We start from the raw sequence: 17,565 nt of genomic DNA on the forward strand, positions 1-17,565 counted from the left end.
TGGAATTCTGGAATTCAGCATTTCCCTTGGCGCGTTTGGGAGCTGCAGGCAGGGATCCAGAGCTGGAAAAGGGGTTTGGATCACTAGGCTGGACAGGACAGAGTGGCAGAGGCCACAGAAAAAGTGGTGAAAGAATTCAAGGGTTGTTAAGCGAGGACAGGATCCACAGGAGTGAAGGATGCAGGAAAACAGGGAGAACGGCAGAGGTTGATGGTTGGTTGATGATCTGGGAGGTGTTTCCCAACCTGAAGTGATTCTGTGCTGATTATAGATTTCAAAAGATGCAAAATTCCAATGTTGTCTTTCCGTGGCAAAAAAAGTCCCCTGCAAAGGGCCCTAAACAGTGAAGGGGAGCAGAAACCCAAAAGTACAACCTGGCTTCTCAAAATCATGGAACCATGGAATGGGCTGGGTTGGGAACAATGGAAATCATCCAGTCCCAACCCTCTGGGATGGGCAGGGACACCTCCCACTGTCCCAGGGGGATCCAAGCCCCAGTGTCCAGCCTGGCCTGGGACACTTCCAGGGATCCAGGGGCAGCCACAGCTTCCCTGGACAAGACCCAGCGCTCAGACCCCTCTTTGGCCGGAGCAGAGCGAGAGAATTCCAAGACCTGGAATTCAGAGTCCAGCTCAGAACCCGAGCTCTGAGGCTGGGCAAGGCAGTGGGGGAAGGGGGCTGGAGCCAAGGGAACAATTTGGAGATGAAAAGCAGCGACTGAAACGAGCTGAAAACCCCTCGTGAGTCACCTTTTCATCCCTGCCCTCCTGCATCCAGTGACTAACGTGGCAACAAAGCCGTGGGAGCTGCTCTCCCAGCAGAAAGCCTGGAGACACAAGCAGGGACATGCGGGAGGAGACACCTCGGCGGGAGAGCCGGGCTAATTGATCATCCCCTCCGTGTGCTTCTCAGCTCCTGCTCCATCCCCCAGCAAAACCAGCTGGGAAGGATCAGCCAAACCAGTTTGCTGAGCAGGATGGCTCTGGGCTCACCCAAAGTCTTGTTTTCGCTCTGCTCCCCAAACATCTCCTGACTTTGCAGGGCTGGGGAGACGCATTTAGCTGTGAAATGCAAAAACAAGTTAAAAAAACAACCCAGAGCTCCCTGCCTGGTGGGAATGAACCTTCAGGGCATCAGAAACCACCCAGCATCAGTCCTGGATGCTGCCATGGACGGATTGGAGGGACTGGCTCCCACCTTCCCACCACCAAAATGACAAATGACAGAGCTGAGAGGTGGCCAGAGCCACCAGTGTCACACCAAGGGGACCTTCAGCCCAAATTCCCAAGGGCTTTTCCTCAGCCACCACCTGGGCATGGAAGCCTGGAGCACATGGAAGCAGTAGGAGACAGGGATACATCTCATGGGAGGTGCTGGGTGGAAAGAGATCCCCAAAATTGACTCCAACTCCTTCCCTTGCCTGGGACACCCCAAAATCCCACCCTGGGCACCCCTGGGAGTGTTGTCCCAGCACTCCTGGAGCTCCATCAGCCTCGGGAATGTGCCCATTCCCGGGGGAGCTGTTCCAGTGCCTGACACAAGGACACAATTCCAGGCCCCCCAGTGCCCCTAGAGCAGCCAACAACCCAGCCAGAGGGGGTTCCCAACACCTGATTTATCAGCTGGTATTTGATAAGGAGCCAGGCTGGATGCCCACCATTCCAGCACCACTGGAGCTCCCGGAGTGACCCCACACTGGCTGCTCCCTCCAAGGGAGCAGGTGGTTCCTTAAATCCAGGCACAGAGCCCAGGAATCCAGGCTGCTGGAATGTCAGGCTCGGGGATGAGCTCACACTGCAGCTTTGCTCCTCTGTTTGGTTCTTATTTTTAGATAAAAAGGTGCAGGGCTGGAGAAAACGGGAACATCTGGGCACTGCACACAGGGCAGGAGAGAGAGGAAACCTGGGAGAGGTCAGGGATGCCCCTGGATCCCTGGAAGTGTCCCAGGCCAGGTTGGACACTGGGGCTTGGAGCACCCTGGGACAGTGGGAGGTGGAATGGGATGGGATTTAAGTTCTCTTCCCACCCAAACCATTCCATGATTCCATCACAGAGCAGGGATGGAAGGGAATTGTGTTCCTGAGGGGATCATTCCTTTATTAAGTGTCTCTATCAGGGTTAATAAGAGAAAAATGAACACATTGGAGGGAGACTTCCCATTCCCAGCTGGCTGGGGTCCAGCAGGATCCCACAATAACCACAGCTGGATCCCAACACAGGGAAAACACACAAGCAAAGCACTTCCCAATTTACAAGCAGTAGCAGAGTCATGGAATGGGTTGTGTTGGATGGGATCTTAAATTCATCCCATTCCTTGGGAGGTTCCCACTCTCAACTGAACCATGGAATGGTTTGGGTTGGATCTTAAATCCCATCCCATCCCATCCATGGGCAGGGACACCTCCCACTGTCCCAGGTGGATCCAAGCCCCAGTGTCCAGCCTGGCCTTGGGCACTGCCAGGGATCCAGGGGCAGCCACAGCAAATCTGGGAATTCCAGCCCAGGCAGGAATTCCTTGCCAAGATCCCACCTAAGCCTGACCTTGCCTGTCTTAACCCCACACTGATGGGGTTTGAGAGGCTGATGCTGCAACTCAAACCCACCAAGTTTGCATCAAGAAAAGCAGAAAAATTTGGGGGAAAAGAGTGGAACCTCCCTGTCCCCATCCCTTGGACACCCAGGTGCCTCAGGCCAGGTGGGTTCCCACCTGTCTTGGTCCAGACATCCCTCAGAGCTCAGGCTGGCACTTGCAGAGGAAACTCAGCACTCAGGACTTGTAAATCACTGGGCAGAAGGAGAGGCTGGGAGGAGGGAGCTCTCATCACTGAGTGCATTCCCTCCCCGGAGCCCAGAGTGAAATTCCTCAAGGGCTGGATGCAGATTTTTCTTGGAAGGCGGCCACGAGTGCTGATCTGGCTTCTAGGAGAGATCAGCGTGGCCAGGGACTGCAGGGACCTCAGAGACCAGCACAAAACCCTCCCCTTGCACCAACGTCCTCACAACAAACCCGTGAAAACCAAAAATTAAAACCCTTCCAGCTGTGGGGAAAACAGGGAATGATTCCACGTGCAGGCTTGGGAATGACCTGAGAGCACCTGGATATCCCCAGTGGTGTTTGGACATTCAGGGGTGTTTGGTGAAGATCCAGGAGTTCCTTAATTCAAATTTCAGCAAGGGACTAAATGGGACTAAATTTATTTCAGATTTCTAAAATACAGCACCGAGCGTGCAAGAGCGTTTAACTGGAAGGGGGAAAAGCAAATATTCCTTCCTTGTAAAACCTGAAATATTTGAGTCTCACTCCTGCAGAAGGAATTGAGATGGGAGTGGGTTTCCTTTATGACTTCATTAAGGGTATTTATGGATTTAGAATTGTCCCAGAATAGGAAATCAAGCCCCATTTTACATTTCTGCCTGCTCAAAATAGTGATTTTGATTGCCTGGGCTCAACTCTTCCTCTTTTCCAGACAAGGATGGAATTACTCCTGATTTCATTGGGCACAAGGGGAAAACCAGGATTTTGATGTACAAAACTTGAGTCTGCTGCTCTGAACAAGGACAGACTCTGATGCCTTTAAACAGTGACATCTTTTTAGGGTTTATTTCCCACTACAAGGATCTGCACCAAGGCACAGACCAAGTCAGCACATTTTCCTATCACTTCATATTTTTATTAATTTTGGTCACTCCCATAATCATCCCCCATTACAGCGAAAATTTTCTCGGATTTACAAATGTTCTGCAACAGCTCCTACTGAAATATGTTGGGAAGGGAAATCTCTTTAATTTCCCTACTTTGGTGAATTTTTGCCCAGTCATTTCTCCTCCCTCCTTCCAACCCAGCTGGGTCATTCCATTTGAACCAACACTGATGTGATATTTCACAGAACCATGGAATGGTTTGAGCTGGAAGGGACCTTAAATCTCATCCCATTTCATCCCCTCCCATGGATAGGGACACTTTCCACTATCCCAGCCTCAATGTCCAACCTGGCCTGGGACACTTCCAGGGATCAGGGGCAGCCACAGCTGCTCTGGGAGGCCTTGGGCTCCATCCCAGTTCTTCTCCACCCTCACAGAGAGAGATTCCTTCCAAAAATCCCACTTAATCTACCCTGCTTCAGTTTAATTTCATGGCTTAAAAGAGAAAGAATGCCAAGTCCAACAAGAGAAATGTCAAGACAAGTCGAAGAACAATCAGAGACCTTCATTCATGACCTTCCCAACTCTCCCTGCTCCCAGCTGGAGCTGCAGTCCAACAAGAACCGCTGGGAGTGTTCAAAGGTGGCCACAGAGAACCTTGCTTGGATGGGGTCTGGTGACACATTCCCACATGCCACCAGATCAGGTCATGGACAGGACCAGGGAGGGGGAACTGCCTCACCTTTCCATGCTACTGGGTAAGTCAGGGATGGGTCAGCTCTTCCCCATTATCTCTGTACAACACCTTGATTTTCCCCTCATCAATCATCATCCATTACCCAGGAGATCCAGGACTTCCCATCCTGTATCTCCCCTTTCTCCTTGCTTGATCACAGAATCCTGGGACAGTTTGGGTGGGAAGGGATCTCAAAGCCCACCCAATGCCACCCCTGCCATGGGCAGGGACGCTCCGATTGTCCCAGGGTCCTTCGATCTGCTCCTTGTCCAACCCGGCCTTGAGATTCAGAGGTGCTGCTGCTTTTAAACGCAAGAACAAAACCTGGGAGCAAGAACAATGTTCTTAAATGCAAGAACAAAACGCCTGGAACAAAGACAAAACCTCCGTGTCCAAGGACACCCATTGGATAGAAGAGGAAGGACTGAGGAGGCTCCTGCTCCTCCTCACGCCAGCTGGGTCCCTTTGGCTGCGTTTTGCGCTCATGAACCACACAAACGCTTCACTGGCTCGACCTCACTGAGACATTTCCAGGCGTTTCACTCTTCCAAGAGCCCCAGGTTCCCTCTCCAAAACCCCCACGCTCATTTCCAAGCCTGGTGCTTGGAAAAGGCCCAGGGCCTCCACATTCCCTCACACCCAGGAGGCTGCGGGTGCGTCGAGGGCCGCAGCCAATAAAGCGCCAAGGAGCTAATGAAGATAAAAGTGTCAACACAGCCTGGTGATAACGCACACCTCTCCCATGGAGCTGCTGGGACCGTTTTTGCAAACAAATTTTTCAGTTCCTGGCGGGCCCGGGCCCGAAAAGTGGCGTCCTGATGTTATTAAAGTTAACACAAGTGTCGTGGGATGACAGATGGCTCCCTGCACATCAATTGGATTCTGAGGAGTTCTCAAACCCTGGCGGGTTGAAAGCAGCTCCAGCACGAATCAGAGGCAGGGGCAAGATCATCGATACAAGGGATTATGCAGATTTAAGAAATACCCTCGGCACCCGAAAGTTTTCAGAATGCAAACTACGTCAACCCCGCGAACAAGAGGCACTGCATCATGATGGCAGCAGGGACAAAGCCAGGGGGGTTTAACAGACAAAAAAAGATTGTTTTAATAGGAGAGAAGCATCAGTCATTGAGTCTTACTTCATTCAGACTTTCCCTCCAACCCATCCATCTTCAGTGCCAAGAGATGACAGGACCACCTCACTTTTCCCCCCGGCCTAGTGTATCAATAATGCCCATTTCTCCCCCAAACAAATGACTCCCCAGAATGGCCCTTTTCCCAAAATTGGCTGCCAAGCCCCACAAAGGCCTCAGTACCTGCTCTGGTCAACTTGGCTCCAACGGGGCCCCCTCCAGAGGTGGCCACCGATGGGTGGAGCCTTCCCCAACCATCTTCCCCAAGAGCCACTTTTGTCATTGCTGGCTGGGGAGCATCTGCGGAAGAGGGGACCGGGACGGGGGGGTGGCCGAGGGACACAGAGAGGGGACACAGAGAGGGGACACAGACGGGCACGGACACAGGGGAATGCAAATTCCTCCGCCCTCACAAACGCCTCCGTGGGCATTCTCTGGGAACAAAGGTCCCCGAGGCGGGCGGGCTCTGCATCACTGCTCTCTCTGTTCCCAGCACCTGCTCGGCACCGGCCGCGGTCCCTCCGCGCCGCGGCGGCAGGAGCCAAGGGCAGCACAATGGCCCCGTTGGCCAGGGTCAGGCCTGGCTTTCTTCCTCGCCCCCTTCCACCAGCCCTTTTCACCTCCACCATCTCCAGGAGCGCTCGGCGAGGAGGTGGCTTCGAGCGACGAGAGGAGGAGGAGGAGGGGGGAAATATAGGTCTCTGGCGTAAATCACTGACGCCGTTTCCCCTCCTCTCCCTTCCCTTAAGACCTGATGGTCTTCAGTCACACATCTTAAAAGCAAAACAAAAAACAAAAACACAAAGACTTACTTGTCTCAAGTCGATGAAGGCCAACTGCAGCGTGTCCCCTTGGAACCCAGGCACTGGGCCGGATCTGGCAAACTCTGTGGGAAAGAAAAGAGGATAAAAAGCGCCTTTAACTAACCATGGACAGGGAGATTGGCAGACGGATGACAGGGAAGACAAGAGAGGCTGGGGGAGAGGAGGACCGCGCTTCTAAGGAGTCATGTCTCCCTCCCTTCAGCGTCTTTGTTCGCCCTTCAAAATTCGTGTCATCAAAACACCATTAATTCCACCGTCCTGACAGCAAGGAAACTGTACTAATTCGACCTGAAATTTATTCCCATGAGCCGCACTGGGCTTCAGAGTATTTGTTTTGTGAACGGACAAACAACTCGCCCAGAAGAAAGGGGGGGATGGGGGTGGAAAAGTTTTTCCTCTCAACACAATAAAATCTTCAGCTGTGAAACTCTTTTCAGTTCCGAAAGCTATTTATATTTTAGGGCGCTGAAGGAATTTTCTAATTTCACGCCTGTCACCAGGCTCCATGAGCATTCATCAAAAAAATATGCCCAGCCGCGTCATTAATTATCAGGCAGCAGATTATTTGCATGATCTGGTGATGGCGCCTCTTGGTCAGCCCAAACGCGGAGACCCGCGGCCGTTGGGTGGCATTTTTATTTCTGGTGGATGAAGACATCTGACAACTGAATAACGTTGGCTTCTAAAGCGAAGAGAATATTTCCAAGGCCACATTTATCTCCTTCCAGCCTAATCTGGCCAAAATGTCATACTTTGGTTGTTCATTTTTCTCCTAATCCATTCTTTAAGCCGAACCTAAAACCGCTGAAGGGGCTTGAATGGATCCATCTTAGAGGACCTTGGTTCTCCCATGGCATTTAGCAGCTTTTCCTTTGGGAATGCTCATGAAGCCGACGCCTGCACGCATCCCAGGGTGTCTTTTGAGGTTGGTTCTGCCCAACTTCACTTCATTTTCACCCTCTGCAGTTACAGCTTCATCTCCTCCCTCCTCACAACCTCTCGGCGCTGAGGGGACCTGGGTTGTGAGGCCACAACTCAACGCCACTAAAGGCTCGAGGGGCAGCACCTGCCTGGGGTTGAGCTGTGTGGCTCCTGCAGGCACCAGAGGTGCTGGAGGAATGAAATGTTTTCTTGGGATGAAGCCAGGTGTGATGGCAAAAAGGGAGAAAGGAGAGAAATATACACCTAATACAGATTTTTCAGTTGCATGGCCCATTGTCGCCCATCTATCCCAGTTTTCACCCTACAGGAACCTTCCAACAGCTCCTAAAGCTCCACAAAGATGAGGATCAGGGATGGCTGGGCAGTATGGAAAGAGGATTTGCCTTTTGTCTCCATGACTAATTGGAGGCACCAATGGTCAAAGCGATTTCATGTCAGGTGGTCTTCGCCTTGAACACTTGTCCTCCCAAAAGTTTTCCCATTTCCAAGCCAAGGCCACAAAATCGGGAACATAAATCATCACTCTCCCATTTCCAAAGCTTTCCTAGAGCAGCCCAATCACGGAGCAGCCCCTTGGCTCTAACAAGAAGAGATTAATGAGTGAAACACCAGGACTCAGTCCTGTCCCTCAACCGCCTCATTTCGGGGAAGCAAAGCAGGGTTATTAATCAGCTCCCTTGCTCCACCTTCCATTAAAACCTTGGGATGGAGAACATCCTTCAAGCCAGACACAGGCACCTCCAGGGACACAGGGGACACTTCTCAGACTCTGCTTTTTAATAGTCTCAGATGCCAGAAGAGCTTTGAGATTGAAACCATCGCTCATCTTTGCAGTGATCGCTCAAGTGACAACCGCTGCAGGACAGGAGCAAACACGGCTGGGAAATCATTGCTTTTATCTGAAGTTATGAGTCAAAGGGAGTGATAAACAAATAAAAACAGAAATTATGGACGTGACTGTTCATGTTTGGATTTTGGATAGAAAAAGCTCAAGCCAAAGTCAGCGGGAACAATCCATGGTCGTGCCTTTGGAGTTTTGCACAGGATGGGACTGGGCAGGGATGAACAGGAGGAAGTTCTTCCCCTTCCCTGGGAGGGTGGGCAGGCCCTGGCACAGGGTGCCCAAAGAAGCTGTGGCTGCCCCTGGATCCCTGGAAAAGTCCCAGGCTAGGTTGGATATGGGGACTTGGAGCACCCTGGGACAGTGGAAGGTGTCCCTGCCATGGCAGAACATGGGACTGGATGATCTTGAAGGTCCCCCCATCCCAAACCATTCCATGATTCCCTGAGATCAGAGCTGCTCAGCTCCAGCCAATTCCACTGACCAATCCCACAATACTCTGGGTGCAAAGAGCCCAAAGTGACTTCACATGTGTCCCTCAAAAACTGTTTTAATTAATCCTGACTGCAAAGGCATTTTAATGTAGTTTGCTATAAAATTTGACTGCAGCTTGCCCGAGCCAGCAGGGAGGGAGGATCAACCAAACCCTCTGACTCTGATCTGCAAGGGATAAATCATCTTTACACATTCCCTCTACACCCCACTGTCCCATCTGGAACAATTATCCCGAAAGCCACATCAATCCTAAAACACTTTGGAAAAGCACAATACCTGAGAAACTAAAAATGTTTGGAAGTGAGAAATGGTGCTTGAGCCCCTTCTCAAGAGGTGAAACTCCTCTGGGTGGCTCAGGGTCGGAGATGTCCCTGGGCTGAGGAACCCAACCACGATGTCCTACCCTCCAAGGATGGGGTCACCTCATGTTCCTGATTACATTTGGAGAAATCCTGGAAAAGAAACCCTGGAAGGACTGTGAGGAAAACGAGTTTCTATTTTGGATCAAGGGCCTCACAGCTGTTCAGCATCTATTTAGGAGCACACACAGAGTTGGGAAATTCAAGATCTTCCCCAAAGCATGAACTTCAAATCCTCATGAGAAAATGCCTGTGATTGTGAATGTTCTCACAAGGCTGGTGAATTTATCACCGCTGTCGGCTGCTTGTGAGAAACCCAAGGCAGATTCCATTCCAAGCCAGATTTCATCCCAAGGCAGATTTCATCCCAAAACAGATTTTATCCCAAGACAGACTTCATCCCAAAAGAGATTTCATCTCAAGACAGATTTCATCCCAAGAAAGATTTTATCCCAGGACACGGCTGCTCCTTAGCAGCTCACCTTTAGCTGTCTCTGCCCATTGTCCCTTCCCACATTTCCCTGCCCATGGACAGGTTGGAACTGAATGGCTTTTAAGATATTTTCCATCCTGAACTGGATGGCTTTTAAGGTTTTTTCCATCCCAAACCAGTCAGTGATTCCTAAGGAACCAACTGGAGGAATGCTGGGAGAGTTATGGAATGATGCTGCCCTTCAAAACGTAGGATGGTCACACATTGAGCCAACACTGATTTAAGCTGCAATTTTCACCAAAATACTGAATTAATAATGCTCTGGAACCTTCTAGAGAAAGGCGGCCTTGCCCATGGCTGGAATGAGATGGTCTTGAGGTCCCTTCCATCCCAAGCCAATCTAAGGAATTCCTAAGGGAGTTACTGGATGAAGCCAGGACAGTTATGGAGTGAGACTTGAAAACTTAGGATGGTGACACACTGAGAGAACACTCAACTGAACAGCAATTCTAATAAAAATATTCATCAGCACTGAATTAACAAAGCTCTGGAACCTTCTAGCACGAGGTGTCCCTGCCCATGACTGGAATGAGATGGTCTTTAATGTCCTTTCCAGCCCAAATCCTACAATTCTGGGATTCTATGATTGACATCCAAGAAGTGAAACAACATCCAAGCTGATACTCTCTGTGTCCCAGAAGAAATTATGTAGGAACTGATGATATTCTTTGTGTCACAGAAGAAATAATGAAGGAGCTGATAATCTTTGTGTCCAAGGAGAAATAACGTAGGAGCTGACAATCTTTGTGTCCAAGGAGAAACTATGTAAAAGCTGATATTCTCTGTGTCAAAGAAGAAATGATATAGGAGCTGATATTTTTCATATCCCAGAAGAAAGGAGAACAGGAATTCGGCCCAGACACTCAGAAAAGCTGCAGAGGAATGAATGCAATGTTTCCCCTGGGCTGCTGGACAAGGAGCTGCACCTCCTGTAATCGCAGGTCACACTTTACATACCAATGCCACCAACCCATTCTCAAGGAGGAATGAACAAAGTCTCGGAGCAAAAAAGGGCAAACAAAGAGGAGAGCGGAGCTTTAGAGGAGAGACACAGCCAGTTCTTCTTGGGTTTAATCTCCTCAAGCAGATTTCAGGATAATTTCCTCGGAACAACCGAGCGCAGTGTTGGCCTCAGTACTGTCGGATTCGTTTATTGTTCTGTCTTCACGACCAAGGCAAGTGGCAAACATAGCAAGCAACCTACAGAGCAGCCCCTTGAGCAGAAAATCACCGGAGAATAGAGCAGATCAGTATGCGGCTGTTTGTACAAAGCATTTAGCCAGGCTAAAGGTTTGAGGGGTTTGTGTTCAGGCCAAAAAAGTAATGTCTTTGCAAGGTCTACAGGCCTGGGCCACCCAGGGCAGGTCACAGGGGGACTCCAACCTCTCTTCCAAAACATTTCACTGATGAAAGAATCAAGGAACAGGAACCGTTAAGCCCTTTACAATGGACAAAGAATAAAGAGTTCAAAGGCATGGCAGAAAAGAGACATCCACTGTAAATTAATTAATTACAGCCAACGGGGAGATATCCCTGGCGCGGCTGCGCATGCGGGGACAGGGCCTTGCATGGATTGAGAGGTAAAAATGGACCCAGACGTGACTTCATCCCTCAAAAACATCATCTGAGGGGAAGATCTCCTCGGAATTACATGGGATTTGTGATGGCACCTCCAGGATGGAGGCTGAAGCTGCTCCCAGGGAAGGGAACATGGACCAATCTGCTCGTGGCCACAGACAGCATCTGGGCAATTGACCATCTCAGGATTCCTCAAGGAAGGATGGAGATCTTGAAGTCATCTTCCTTGGATAAAGCCTTGGAAGGCTGTCTAGGAAAGCCAAGTAATGGGATCTCCTTGGATAAAGCCTTAGAAGGCCGTCCTGGAAAGGCCAAGAGATGGGAACTCCTGTTCCATATCCACAGGAACAAAGTGACACCTCGAGCACACTGAGGCTGAAGAACAAATCCATGGACTCTGGAGAAGCTCACAGGTGGGAAAAAGTGAGAAATGCTGGGGAGGAATCGAGGCAAGAGGAACAGAGAGAAGATCCCAATTCCCACCCTGAGCTTCTCCTTCACCCAGTTTCCACACTGAGCTTCTCCTTCTCCCACACCATTCCTACACAACCCCGCTCTGAAGCTGTTCCCCATTACAGCCCGAGCTCTCAGAGCTCATTCCCATCTGGGTAATTTCAGAGAGCTGTGGGAAGAGGGAGGAGTCACCCAAAACACTCTGAACTGGGTCAGATGAAAGAAACTTCTCTCCCTCGCCATCAAACGTTCCTCTGATGGAACAAAGATGGGCCTGGAGTGCTGTCACTGCAGAGGAAGGAGTGGTCCCCGTCATGGGACACTGGCAGGGCTGAGGAGCACCCACAGCCTCAGGGAGGGACTCCCCAGGGGCTGACCACGAGATGTTTTCCAAGTTGAAGAGAAGGAAACTCTTTAGAAGGATGTTGGAGATGCGTGACAAGAAATTTGGAACAGAATCCATGGGACTGGCTAATGAGTTGGGTCAGGGATCTCCACAGGTTCCCAGACCTGAATCCAAGGTGTTCCATGGGTGTGTCCTGGCAGATGTGAAGTTCTCAGATCATTCAACACCAACAGCAGCAAATGTGAGCGGTGCCCATCCCACCACCAGCTCAAGAAGTTGTGGAATTTCCATCCCTGGAAGTGTCCAAGGCCAGGTTTGGGATCCAGCTTGGCCTCCAGGGATCCAGGGGCAGCCACAGCTTCTCTGGACACCCTGTGCCAGGGCCTCCCCACCCTCCCAGGCAGGAATTCCTTGCCAAGATCCCACCATTCTGTCCATGGCATGAACCTGAGGGGAGCTCTTTGCTGAGCCACAGCAGGGCAGCTGGAAATCACAAATCCCCAAATCATCATGGCTGGAAAAGATCACCCAGTCCAACCATGCCCAACAGCACCAGGGCCACCCCTGCCCATGTCCCCAAGTGCCACATCCACAGAGCACTGAAATCCCTCAGGGATGGGCACTCCAAACCTCCCTGGGCACTTCCAATCCCTGACCCCCTTTCCATGAGGAATATTCCAAATAATCCACCCTGAGCCTCCCCTCTGCTCCTGTCCCTGTTCCCTGGAGCAGAGCCCGACCCCCCCGGCTGTGCCCTCCTGGCAGGAGCTGTGCAGAGCCACAAGGGCCCCCTGAGCCTCCTTTGCTCCAGGCTGAGCCCCTGCCCAGCTCCCTCAGGGATTCTGCAGCCCCTGCCCGGCTCCCTCAGGGATTCTGCAGCCCCTGCCCGGCTCCCTCAGGGATTCTGCAGCCCCTGCCCAGCTCCCTCAGGGATTCTGCAGCCCCTGCCCGGCTCCCTCAGGGATTCTGCAGCCCCTGCCCGGCTCCCTCAGGGATTCTGCAGCCCCTGCCCAGCTCCCTCAGGGATTCTGCAGCCCCTGCCCAGCTCCCTCAGGGATTCTGCAGCCCCTGCCCGGCTCCCTCAGGGATTCTGCATCCCTTTCCCAGCTCCATTCCCTGCCCTGGCTACGGTCCAGCCCCTCCAGGGTCTCTCCTGTTGGAAGGTGCCCAAATCTGACCCCAGGACCTGAGGCACATTGAGAGATCAGCACCTCAGGGGTGGACATTCCTCTCCTGATCTGTTCTGCTTAAATCTTCCCATCTCTCCACTACAACATTCCCATTTTTCCCCCAAATCCAGGTTTTTCCTGCTGCACTGCCACAGCACAGACACCAGTCAGGGCCATCCTAACTCCAGCACCACAAACTCCCATCCCTGATGGGTCACAGGTTGGAAGAACACCTGGGAGTCCTTGGGATCATGCCGAGGGAGAGGATGACTCCAGCATCACGGACAAACCCCAGAAGTTCCCCCAAATCCCAGGATTTCCACGTGAGAAATTCCCACCAGCCAGATCAGGCAGCCAAGGAGGAGGTGGGGAATGGCTGTGCCAGGATCCATGTGGGCACATTTTGGGACAATCTGTTGGGATGGAGAATTCCTCACCCCAGCAGAGACATCTGGGTGCATGCCTGGCTGATCCCCAGGAGAGGGGCTGACTAAAAATAGGGTGTTTAACGGAATCTGAAATATAAATTTTTAGGGCTCTTTTAATTTCCCAGAAAGCAGCAGTTAAAAGAGTTTGGAGATTATGGAATTGCTCATTTTATGATCTGAGGATTGTAAAAACCCCTCAGCCACTGCTGGAACCCGTTATGGAGATGGGGAACACTTCCTAGGAGTGAGAACCTCCCCATTTCTTTGGGATTTTTCAGCTGTCACCTCCAAATCTGGGCTGCTCCATTTGATTCCCACTATGTCTGAGGTAGAGGGGAGATGGAAAAATTATGCATTTATCAAATTATATTTTCAATATTGATTTATATATTTATATAAAAATAAATATTTCTATACCTTTATATATAAATATAAATATTAGATATAGAAATAAATATATATTTATATATATTTAATATATGGATTTATATATAAATATAAATAAATCCATATACATATATGTATATATGGATTTATCAGTTCAAAAAGAGCAGAGCAGGGCATGTAGGAGATTAAAAATCCCATTGCATTGTTAAATCTTGGATTATGGATGCATTCTGGGAGACAAGAAACACTCTGAAAAAAAAGAAATTTCTTTTCTGAAAAGACGAGATTTACAGGTTACAGAAAATCTTTGGGATTTTTTTTCCCCTCTCCAGGGTTGGTATTTTTGCTTCTTTTTAACCCAGAAGTGTTTCCTAAAGGGAAACACAAGATGTGTCCCACTGAGTCATTCTAGGCAGTTCATTTAAGCTGTGCCTTAGCCCGGGTTTAAAAGGGGGTGAGAGAACCTCACCATCCCAACTCCCGCCCTACAACACATCCCAAATCCACCTGCAGCCCTTCCCTGGAGCCACTCGTGCCATCCAAGCACTCAATCCATGGAAAGCTGCTCCCAAACACCTTGGGAAGCATCTTCCTGCTGGTAGCACCGGAGGATGCTCTCCCTGACCCCTCAGCACCCTGCACCTCCTCCAGGATGGGTCCAGCTGGACACTCCGTGGTCTCACCAGGATAAACTACGGAAAACAGCTGGGATTTCCCCCAGGTTTGTCCCTTCACAAGCAACCCAAAAGGATTTTTACAATGTGGCTGCTCTGCTCTTTTCTCCTCTTTCACACCAAAAATGTGGCTGATTATGGGATATCCACATGAGGGAAACATGGAATACCTGGCTCTTGGGGTCTGTTTAATTCACTGTTTCCCCTCAGTCCTACAACAGCTTCCTTTTGGAAGATCAGAAAATTAATAAAAACGAATAAACTGCATTTTCTGTGCTTTGAACGCACCAAAAAAGGACAGATTTAAGGAAGGGGGAGATTTAAAGAGCAGGTGGAGGGGTCCCATCACAACCTCATCTTTCCGCCAAGCACCACAGAATCCCAAAATCCCAGAATCCCAAAATCCCAGAATCCCAGACTGGATGGGTTGGAAGGGACCCTAAAGGGCATCTTCATCCCACCCCATCCATGGGCAGGGACAGCTCCCACTGTCCCAGGTGGATCCAGCCTGGCCTGGGGCACTGCCAGGGATCCAGGGGCAGCCCCAGCAAATCTGGGAATTCCAGCCCAGCCAGGAATTCCTTGCCAAGATCCCAGCTCAATCTCCCCTTTCCCAGTGGAAGCCATTCCCTGGCTCCTGTCCCTGCAGGCCTTCACCCCCTTCAAACTATGCCTAATATCCAATAAAATAATTTCCTTCATTCACCTCACCTCTCTTTTAACCAGATTGTTTTTTCAGCATTCACAACCTTAATAAACTCCAGCATCAGAACTCTGCAGCCCCATTCCCTCACCATGGCACTCACTGGAAGTGCTCCAAACAGACATAAAATCCTATTTTAATGTGTAAGTGCAAGATAAAACTGCTGGATTGGGAAAGGTTTGGGAATTTGAGGCAGAGGCACGAACTGGCACTGTGAGGATGTTGAGATTCACACCTGTGCTTTCAGGTACAAAAAAAGACTTAAAAAATCACCAAAAAAAAACAAGAATAAACCCCAACCTTGCAAACTGAAACTTATTTCCTGAATACACCACCTCCCTCTTGGCACTGGCTCATCCCAAAATTCAAACCTTGATGGATTTCTGCTCCAAAGTAACCAAATTAAAGTGACTCCCAGGCTCAGCAGAGCCACCAGACTGACCCATGGGGATGAGGGGCACAGATTTGCTGCTGGGAGGGAGAAGGATTTTGTCTGTTCAGGGCTGACAGTGATGGATGGGGAGGATCCAGCTCCAGCATCCATCTCCATTCCCTGCTCCAGTGGCACCTTGGGACGGGGCTGGGGACAGGTCCCTGACCCTGCTTGGCGTCACCTGCTCCGGGATGTCTGAGTGCTCCTGGCTCGGGCTCCCCAAACAACAGGAATTTAAGGAATTGTGCTTTCCAACCTGCTCTGAAATCCCATTCGTCTTCCTTGGCAGCAGCAGCTTTTAGGGAAGAGCTGCTGCTCCGTGATCCACGTTATGGATGGGGTGGAAAACTGCTGGGTTTGGAGTGTTTGGAGCCAAAAAAAACCGGAATTATTAAAGATGACAAACGCTTCCCATTATTCCCAGCTCTGGTGCCTGTCCCTCAGCAGAAACCCATGGAAGCACAGCTGAGGGGACACAAATGAGAGTCAGGAACTGGGGGATCGAGGCAGCACCAGGAGGAAAATCAGGCATTGCTTGGTGAGTTATGGTGGAGCTGCAGGATCCGGGTGGGAATCATTAAATTGGGATCCTTCTCCTGGGCTGGTCAGCTGAGGGCTGGAAAATGGCAAGTGGATGTTGAAAAACGGAAAAACCCGTGTTGGAAACAGCAAAATTCCTGCTGGGGGGTTGTTCCCAGCAGTAAATTTAATCTCAGTGTTGATGGGGGCAGCTGAAGTAAAATTGGGTCAGGAAAATGTTGGATAAAGGGTGGAAGAACTTGGCTTGGCAATGGGAAGTGCCAGGGGATGATGAAACCAACAGCTGATGTCACTGAGTCCCCTGGAGCCCTGGAAGTGTCCAAGGCCAGCCTGGATGGGGCTGGGAGCACCCTGGGAGAGTGGGAAGTGCCCTTGGATGGGCTCTAAGGTCCCTTCCCACCCAAAGCATTCCAGGATTCTGCGATAACACGAGACATCCCAATCTCCACCTCAACCAGGAAAGCCAAAATGTGGATATCTGGGGGAAAAAAAAATCCCTAAAATAGCCTAAAATCAAAGATCACCTGGGGGGTTTGTTAGGAACTCTATCAAGCTCTGGGTTCTCAACCACCACGGTCACGAATCCATCCCAGGATGAATCCCAACAAATCCACCCCAGGATGAATCCCAACAAATCCACGCCAGGATGAATCCCAACAAATCCATCTCAGGATGAATCCCAACAAACCCATCCCCCTCAGAGGGAAGAAGATCCTGTGCAGGACTGTGTTCACTCTGCCTTACTTTAATTCCAAAACCTGGATTAAAAAGAGCATTTTGTCTGCTTTGGGCTGTGGTTTTTAACCCTTTCACTGAGCAGGACGAGCAACAACCTGAGGGCACCCAGAGAATTCCAGCCCCAATCCAGGTGCGTGCCTGAAAAGCCAAAAGGGGCAGGTTTGGGAGCAGAGCCCTGAGGGTGGCACCACGATGCTCCTGCCCTCAGGAGCTGCTGTCACTTTGTCACAAGACACCTCATCTCCACCACTCTGACTCGGCACAGGGCTCACTTCAAGGGCAAAATTCCCTGCAGAGAGCACAAAGGGCTGAAGCTGGGAGAGGACCAGAACTGGTGAAGAACATCAACTTCTTCAGATGCTCCAAGCCCCATCCATCCCTGCCTTGGACACTCCCAGGGATGGGGCAGCCCCAGCTTCTCGGAAAGAGTCAGAAATAAACTGATTTTTGATTCGTGCACTCCAATCCCTCCTGTTTTTAAGAAACTGAATCCCAAAATGTAGGGATGGTCTGGAGAGTGTCAAGGCAGCATTGAAGAGGAAAAGGAGGAGTAAAATTGGATCTCTTGGAATCCTGTGTGCTGAAGATGTTCTGGGTGAGCTCTGTGGGCACCCACCACCCCCAGACCTTGGCATTGCCACACCCCTGACC

General features: G+C 50.5%; 1 protein-coding gene across 5 annotated transcripts in view; it reads right to left on the reverse strand.

Moving 5' to 3' along the window:
* EXOC6B (exocyst complex component 6B) overlaps nt 1–17,565 on the reverse strand; it is a 319,988-nt gene that overhangs the window by 63,620 nt on the left and 238,803 nt on the right. For all 5 annotated transcript variants that reach the window (XM_077177925.1, XM_077177924.1, XM_077177922.1 and 2 more), the window contains one exon: nt 6,324–6,397. In XM_077177925.1, the coding sequence (XP_077034040.1) occupies nt 6,324–6,397 (74 nt within the window). The remainder of the gene's footprint in view (nt 1–6,323; nt 6,398–17,565) is intronic.

Source organism: Agelaius phoeniceus, chromosome 4, assembly GCF_051311805.1.
Source record: "Agelaius phoeniceus isolate bAgePho1 chromosome 4, bAgePho1.hap1, whole genome shotgun sequence".
NCBI classification, from domain to species: domain Eukaryota; kingdom Metazoa; phylum Chordata; class Aves; order Passeriformes; family Icteridae; genus Agelaius; species Agelaius phoeniceus.